This window comes from Cyprinus carpio, chromosome A10 (assembly GCF_018340385.1).
Source record: "Cyprinus carpio isolate SPL01 chromosome A10, ASM1834038v1, whole genome shotgun sequence".
Classification (NCBI taxonomy): Eukaryota; Metazoa; Chordata; class Actinopteri; order Cypriniformes; family Cyprinidae; genus Cyprinus; species Cyprinus carpio.
The window spans coordinates 13,689,375-13,698,701 of NC_056581.1; the positions used below are offsets into that span (position 1 = coordinate 13,689,375).

The 9,327-nt window shown below is 34.5% G+C and overlaps 1 protein-coding gene across 1 annotated transcript; it reads left to right on the top strand.

Annotated features, from left to right (window-relative positions):
• Window positions 1–6,262, top strand: LOC122146524 (pleckstrin homology-like domain family B member 1). The gene is made up of 3 exons (XM_042765736.1): window positions 1–186; window positions 4,898–5,009; window positions 5,996–6,262. The coding sequence occupies exons 1-3, from the start codon at window positions 169–171 to the stop codon at window positions 6,196–6,198; spliced, it is 333 nt and encodes a 110-aa protein (XP_042621670.1). The 5' UTR covers window positions 1–168; the 3' UTR covers window positions 6,199–6,262.
• Window positions 6,263–9,327: the final 3,065 nt, after the last annotated feature.

Genomic DNA, 9,327 nt, shown 5'->3' on the forward strand with positions numbered 1-9,327 from the left:
GTATCTTTTTCAGTTTCTTCAGCTGTGTGTGAAATGTAATGTAAGGCAAGCTATGTAACTGCATCATAAATGAATAAGGAACCAGAGATGATTAAAGCCTGATTGGACTTTAAATATACAGGACTTTATACTGAATGTGATCTGATCTACTGATCCCTCCGGTCTGAAATGAGCATCTCCACTGAGGTAAGATTATAATCAGGTTATTATTATAAACAGACTCCTCCTTTCTGGATTTTTTAAATAGCTCCGTGAAATAGCTCATTGGCATAGGATCAAATCAATCTCTGAGTGTTTTTGCATTGTCTGTGTCAGTGTCTGCTACAGGTCTCTCCTTCCAATATGATGGGTGAATTACAACAGAGTTCTGGTGAGCCATGACAACACGGGTCAAGTGTAATACTTCTCTAAGCTTGGCTGCATTAAAATAATCTAGTAACATCATTGGTCTAGAGATTTCCCAGCTAACAGCTACCAGATACATACAGGCTCCTCAAGACTTTAAACACAAACCAGGAGGGACCCATACTCCTCTCAAGCTCTGTTATCTGTATCTGTTGTTGATCTGGTGCTCTCTTTTTTTATATTGCCTTTTTTTCCCCCATCGACATATTTTAGTAATCATTCCATAAATTTTTAGATATCAACATTCGAAAGCTTAAACTCACACTCAGATTGCATAAATATAGCCACTATGACTGTGTCTTAAGAACTAATTTGACCAACTAGTTTATCCAAGTGGTAATCAGTCTTACTTTTCACATTAAAATTAGACAAATCTAAAATGTTCTGTAACTGACTTTACAGGTCCTTCTCAAAAAATTAGCATATTGTGATAAAAGTTCATTATTTTCCATAATGTAATGATAAAAATTAAAATTAAACCTTATATCAATATTTTAGGAATTCATTGCACACCAACTGACAATATTTTCAGGTCTTTTATTGTTTTAATACTGATGATTTTGGCATACAGCTCATAAAAAAACCCAAAATTCCTATCTCAAAAAATTTGCATATTTCAACCGACACAATAAAAGTGTTTTTAATTAAATACAAAAAAAAAAAAGTCAACCTTCAAATAATTATGTTCAGTTTATGCACTCAATACTCGGGTCGGAGAATCCTTTTTAGCAGAAATGACTGCTTCAATGCGCATGGCCCTTGGCTTTGGGAGCCTGCAATCAGCCTGTGGCACTTTTATAAAAAAAATTGTAAACATGTACAGTACATTTTTATAGTAAGCTTAAACTTCTGTAACTTTTTTACTCTGTTATTTTTTTTAAATGCTTTCACGCTTCGAGCAACAAATCTGTTGTTGAGTGTCTTCTTCAAAAAGAACCACCTGAGGTTTGTATTCCAATATACAAGGAGCTTCCATCAGTTTAAGAGGTTAATAAATGTTCTGGAAAACCATTACCTTAAAAAATGTTATTTTTGTACATTTTTTTTTTTTTTTTTTTTTTTTTTTTTTATAATTTTGCGCCAAACACCTTAAGAAACATTCTAACATTTTTGTTAGTTTTGGTTGGAACTTTATATATGATAGATATATTAAACTGGACTTATGACTTATGCTGCATACAAGGTATGTCATAAAGTTAACCCACAGAGCTCTCGAGATAGCACAACATGTGACTTTTTAAATTTGGGGAGCTTGTTCACTCACGAGCATTCAGGGTCCTCCAGAGACTGGGAATTAATGACGTTTTCTATAGAACCACTATGAACACCTAAATGAATCCGCAGTGGTCAGGTGGTATGGCGGTCACGTAGTAGGAGCTCTCAGAAAATTTACAAACTGTAATCACGAGTTCTTCAAGGACATGAACATGTATACACTGCTTTTTTAAAAGATGGGCGACCCGCCTGTAGAACCTCTAAATTACTGTAATTTCAACATGGCATGACTGACCTTGTGTTGTGTTATGTTCTTTATTGTATTTATTTCAAAACTCCTTGGTACCGGGGGAGAAACTGACCTAAATTACCAAATGATTTAATTGTTTTTCCAACCAAAGCAGAAGTTGAAACTATGATGTCTTCCTGATGGGTTGCAAAAACAACTAAATGCACAACTTAACTGTGGTCTCTTACACTCTACTACACTGAGGAAACAGAACCCTGTGTAAAAAAGAGTTTAGAGATTATTTTAATAGGGGGAATGCAGCAAGTCATGCCAAAAGTTTCTTCTTTTTCTCTTCTTTTTCTTATTTCTTTGTTGTTTCGCAACTTTGTTGTTTCAAACCTTTGTTGTTTCACGTCCACACATGTCTCATTTTTTCAACTGTTCATCACACACTGTGACGAGTAAGGGCGTGACTTCAGAGGGGGTTTATATTCACGGTCACATCATGGATATGCCTGATGGATCTGCTATGCTTTTTGCTACAAGATATCACCCTCACCATATCAGGCGCCACCCTAATTACCCCTAATAGTTTAGCTTATTAAGGGAGATCAGCTTTGGGCTTCTTCTGTAAATAGGTGTTCCAAAACACCATCCCAGTGATCTCACTTACAGAAACTGAGAGACAAGAGGGAGACATGTGCTCTCAGCTGTTTCTGATCCTCACGAAGGAGCAAATGGAAACACCCAAAAAAACAGTTCTTCAGCCAGCTGGAGAACAAGGGGAACAGCCTTGTTTCATGAAATATCCCAGAGGAGAACTACTTTGCTGCTTTCTGTAATACAATTACCAGCTGGAGAACAAGGGGAACAGCCTTGTTTCATGAAATATCCCAGAGGAGAACTACTTTGCTGCTTTCTGTAATACAATTATAGGAAGACCTAGATAAATATTATACTTTTGGGGGATTCTAGATTATTTCTCATCAGCTTTAGAGGTCTGTTAGTAGCTAGGCCCCCATAAATGATAGTCAATGTTAGTCTATGGCCCATATAAATCATCACTGTTGTAAAAGATTTATATCTATTATTTCATATAAAATGAGAAAGTGTCTCGTGAGAATATTGGCGTGACACAGCCCGCTCTCATGGAACTAGTCTCTACCTACTCATAAACTCATAATCATTTTTAATTTAAATCTTAAAGCTGTTGCTGTTGACAAAAATCGTTAAAAATCATTTTGATTAATTTAAGTTAAACTAAAGATAAAATATAAATCTCTAGATCAGATATGAAAAACTTAAACTTAAAAAACTTAATTCGAAAAATTAAAATTGAAAAAATAAAGCTAAAATAAACTGAAGTACTAACTAAAATGACTAAATCTGAAACTGAAAGATATAAATGAACACAATAAAATATAAAAACAAAGACTAATAAAAATTTTAAAAAAACTACTAAAAAATAAATCAAAAATAAATTAAAATGAAAACAAAAAAAAAGAAAATTCAAAATATGATTAGAATAGTAAATCAAATGTAAATTAAAAAAAAAAAAAAAAAAAAAAAAATATATATATATATATATATCTATATATATATTAAATATATATATATAATATATATATATATATATATATATATATATATATAGATATACAATAAAAAAAAAAACATTAATTAACAAAGTTTAAAAGGATAAGTTCCCCCAAAATGAAAATGACAGCATTATTTACAACATTATTTATATTTTTAATTTTGTTCATATATAAAAAAAAAAAAAAAAATCTTTTGTTGTTGTGCCAATTATATAGCTATTGTGCTACACTTCAATTGTATATTGTCAGGTGATACAGACAGTTCTTAAATATTTGTATTATACATATTTAGCATTTTATATTATATTATTAGTGGTGCTTTTGCTGGACAGCCCCAGTCCTTCATTACTGTTCCATTATATTAAAGTGTCCCGGACCCTCTTATAAAACACACCTTGTTGTGTGTTTCACAGAAAAGAAAGTCATACAGGGTTAAAACATTATGAGGGTAAATAATAATGACAGATGTTTCATTTTTTTTTGGCTGAAATATCCCTTTAAGTAATCAGACTGGTGGGACTGGTTGGCTTGATTTTTGGGGTTTCTTTCTTTCTTGTGTTTGTTACAAATTTAGGGCTGCCAGTACTGTGCCTCTTACAACATTTTAATAACCATTGCTATGTTCCTCCGTTATTTATTTTGGTTTTTTTTACAGGGTCACAATGAGAAATTTATAGTAGTAACCCTCTCACAGCCAATGGCCTCTCGTTTCGGTCTTCTCTCTCTTCTCTGTGGATGTCCCTTTCTTGGTCCCAGAAAGATCTTATGAAAACATTCCACGACAGACCAATCTTTTCATGTCCCCCCTTCTCTCATAAACCGAGACAACCTCCCCTTCTCTAAAACTGCTACTTACTCTACCTTTGGTCTCGCGATGTATGTTATATGTATGCGATCTGTGAATTCATCTTATTCTGAGATCAATGGGAGATCAGCTAAATAACCCATTTTCCAAAACGGTGAGAAGTGGGTAAAAATGGTATTTGTTTCTTTTATTTCTGCATTTCCTCAGAGATGCAAGTAAATGGCCTATAAAAACCTACTCCAGCATCTTGATCTGCGAAACGTTAATCACTTCTCATGACTCAGAAGGGTTATGATATATTTTACTGCAGCAGTACCTGAGGTAGATAAGTAAATCCATAATTTGAATTGTAAATTTTTTAAGCTTGTCTTAAGTTTTAAAGCTTAGAGCTTTGTACAGTATTAGGAGTTGTATAATACCTGGAGAAAGCTATCAGTTAGCATTACTATAAACATCTCAAAAGTAGTATATAATAATCACTATATGCTTACAAAGATTCTTCAAAACGTTTAAAATGGTTTGTTCATTCAAAAAGAAAGACATGAGAGTCAGTAAATGACATTTAATTTAATTCATTTTAGGATGAACTGTTCCTTTAAAGTTTAAACAGTGCTTGAAAGTTGAATCTCCTGCTTTTATCCTAAGGAAACCCTGTTGGATTTATTTGACAGTGGGCGTGGCCTGAAGGTGTGGTCGGCCACACCCTACTTGATCAGTCTTGGTAGTGGCTTTATTACTTTAATACCTCTAACTGAAGGTGAGTGTGTCTTGAATATATATTTAAAATATCTGAATATTAAAGGTAATAAGTCTTGTTTTATTTGTTTATGCAAAGAGCATGAAAATATTTTACTGTGCCATATGTATGTAGTGTTATATTTTAGCCTCATGGCAACTTTGCTGCTCTGAGACTGCACAGGAAATACTCTTTCAGCTAGATTGGAATAATGTAGCCCATAAACTGAGGCCACGATGGCTGAACTAAACTTGAGTTTGAATACCTCGGACCCTCTCATCACCCGCTGAGTTTAATACCAGTTATTTACTATGAGGGTTTACAGGTACATTCAGTAGTGTAAAAGCGTACAGTAATGTGATGACAACATAACAGCATTTTTTTTTTCAGTGCTTCTGTGAAAAGTCCAATCAAAAGAGCAATTCTAGGAGCAGCTTTGTTTCTATGATAAAAGTGACTATAACATCATGATAACACAATATGATGTAAATTGTATAATAGATTTCAGATAAATCAGTAATCAAGGACTCCATTAACTATTTATATGTTTGTTTATCATTTACTATACTTATCTGTATATTTATATTATATTATTATATTTTTGAAATTATTGTTATTATTTGATTACTTTTATATGTATTTACTTATTTTTATTAATTTAGTCAATAATTTGTATTTTATTTGTATTTTGTATATATTTATTATTTAGTCATTCAGTTATTATTTATTTAGGTGTTTGTTAATTTGCTCTTTTTTATTATTTACTTATCTGTGTATTTAAATTATTATATTTTGTATTTATTTATTTTATTACTTATTTTATTTTAATATGTATTTAATAATTTTTTATTTATTTTATTTATTTATTATTTATTGAATTATTTTTTCAGTCATTTGTGTATTTTATTTTTATTATTTATTTATTCATTCATTCATTCATTCGACTAAGATAATTAAGAAGAAACTTGAAGAAACTTGGCTTTAAGGTTTTTTACTTTATATCACAGAAAAATCACAAATTGGTTTTGAGGATCCAGAGTCGCCACAGGATGTCACCGCTGATGGTCCAGGGATCCAAACGCACCACTGTGTCATCACCAACAGTGCTGGAGTTATTACTTTACACCCCAATGGAAATATGTGCCATCTTGATGGAGTTCAAGTTACCAAGCCAGCAAAGCTCACTCATGGTAATACACAGTATTTTTAGCCTCCCCTCCAAAATTGCATTTATAAATACCTAACTGTACTGTTACAGTAACTAACCACTAATGAACACTTGCTATTATTGGCCTCAATAATGCTTTTCATATCTGAAACACCCCAGAGGTTACGGTTATAAAAGGGAGGTAGGTCAACTATTTGATGTGCACATGTCTTATACTCCCACTCAGCAGGTTCTGTGGATCTAACCTTGCTTGCTTACGGCCTCAGAGAGAAATCAAAACAAACAACGGCAATGAATAACTTCTTGTACAGCAATATCACTCAGACCTGACACACCGCAGGAATAACATCTCTTGCCCACTCTCTCTCTCTCTCTCTCTCTCTCTCTCATCGTCCTTTCTCGTTTTCTACCCTCTCTCTCTCTCGCACTTTGATTTTCTCACATATATTTAGCAGACACATATTAAAAACACCCTATTAAAAACTCCCTTTTTCATTCTCTCTATCACTGTTTCTCGTTTTCTACCCTTGTTGCTGATCACAGTGATATGAGATCACACATTTCTGTGTGACTCCAAACTTCCAGAGAATGTCTCAGTGTTTAATAGTTAATTGGTCACACACCCCTCCTCCTCCTCGTATGATACTTCTCCGCAAGATTCTTTCCTCTCTTATCTATTAACTAACTATGAAACTATGTATTCTGAAGTACTCAGGTAAACATTTACAGTGCTTGGAGACGTCAGAAGATGTTGACAGGCATAAACAGATGGTGAGACTCAGAAGTTTTGCAATTCCCATGCATATTATACACATTAGAGACAGCTAGATAAGGGCATTTCCAAGAGTACTTGCTGTTTCAAGCCTCCCAATCAGGCCAGTGTTATTTCAGTATTATTTTTATACTATAACATTATTTATATATATTTTAAATTGGGTTTTATTTTTAGACTTTCAGTTTTAAATTTAATTAAAGTTTTAGTCAATTTGTTTACGCTGTCATTTTTACTAGTTGTTTTATATATATATATATATATATATATATATATATAGTATATATATATATGTTTATATTTAAAGTTTTAATTAACAATAACAAACAGCTTGCATCAGGCTTGCATCTAGGAATTGAACCCGGTACTGCATTTTTTTGGTTCTCCCTCGGGGGAAGGGGGGGGGACTTGGCTTGCTGTTGTCAATATCTGTTTGTGATTTTGACCACCACCTGGCTAACAAGTGAGAAAAAGATACAACTAAGCTGCATCTGGTATGGATCAGTTTAAAAGTGGTATATGAGTATTCGGAATGACAAAAAGTTTTTTAATTGCGTATATCCGCATGGGTTCATCATCTATGCTGCTGTAAGTGAGTGAGGTGCATGGATATGGGAATGGCCTGTGTTTAAGTGGTGTGAAATGTGTAGCCGAGGTCTTAAGTAATCAGAGTTGTTGGGCAACACTCCAGCGCCCCCTCCCCATGATGCAACTGCAATTCTGAGAGTGATGGAGAACAGAGTGCCCACTGGGCGGCAGGGGGAGGGATTGTTTCCTTTCCTTCTCTTCCTCCCACCCTACTCCTAGCTGAACACTGTTACAGTGAGGGAAATTTACCAATGGAAAATATGCCAGTGCACTCTCTATGTCAATGATTTAAGTGCAAGGTCAAGCAGAAACGATTTGCAACCAGTAAAACATGCTTGTTTCAGATTGGATAGAGAACTCCCGTCTACAGTAAATTTATAGAAAGTGGCTCATTTAATGGCTCATTACGATTAATTATGACAAAAGAGGACAGAAGTGATGCTGAGCGCGGCAAGACCTTGGCCGTGTGTGCCAAGTGTGTGTGTGTGTGTATATATATATATATATATATATATATATATACATATATATTTGAGCCATCTGCAGGACCTAAATGAAAGGGCACGTTCAGATGAAAGAAGATCATAGTGAACCTAAAAAAAATCAAGTGATTTTGTTTTTGTTGGCTAGCAAATATGTATAGCTCGCAGTGAAAGGGTTGGTATGGTAATTGTTACCAGACCTTTAAGATATGTGTCATACATTACAGTAAGGAAAACAGAAAATTTAGTTCAAATAGAGGATGTGTGTTAAATCAGCCTTTCCTAGCTTGTAGGATGCAGGTCAAACAATCTCTGTGAGTCAGAAACATCAAATGCAAGTGATGTATCCCATGACAATACCTCAGCTAATATTTGTTGTGAAGTATGTGAGTCGCTCTCTGATCAGCCAGGAGTCAGAGTTCCATTAGAGCGCGTTCTCGATCAACCAAAAAGCCAGAGTTCCATTGAAGCGCGTCCCCGCTGAGAGGAGGCGTGTCCGCACACACGGCCAAGGTCTTGCCGCACTCAGCATCACTTCTGTCCTCTTTTGTCATGCTAAACTGGCACGAGAGAGAAAGAGGACCGACCACGCATCCTCCTCCTTCTGAGACTTTATTAATGGGACACTAAATAAAGGTTAGTTATATTTCTTCAGCTGTAAACAGAGCTCAAGAGAAGTTACTTGGAGCTTTGTGAAAAGCGGCGTTGATACGATTAGTTTGCATAGTTTCATTTAGAGTTTTATTGTTGAGAAATAAATTTTTTGTGGTCCATTTAGTCAGGCAGGGATTGTCGTAGAGATGTTTTGTTCACTGTTTTTGTTTTTGTACTGTAGTAAAGTAGGCCTAGTTTGAAGGCATGTTTATAGAACTTTAGACTGACAAACACGACGTGACGCCATTCATTCAGAGCTGTTTAAACAGAGACGCGCGTGCGGTTGTTTGCTTTGCGGCACACGCGAACAGATCGCTGATGTTTAACCCACTTAATCCCGGTATATTAAAGCGATTAGCGGTGAGTGCAGTAACTGTTATCATTGTGCTGTGTTATCATTCAGATGTGATTTTCTGTTTCACGTAAATCCAAGTTTTATTTTGATGAGTTTGAAATAAAAATGTATTTAATTATCACAAAAGTCTTATTCACGTGCCAGAATATTTTTTTTCTTAAAGGAATAAAACATCCAAAAATGAAAAATTGTGTCATTAATAACTTACCACCATGTCGTTCCAAACCCGTAAAAGCTCCGTTTGTCCTCGGAACACAATTTAAGAAATTTTGGATGAAAACCTGGAGGCTTGAGACTGTCCCATAGACTGGCAAGTAAAT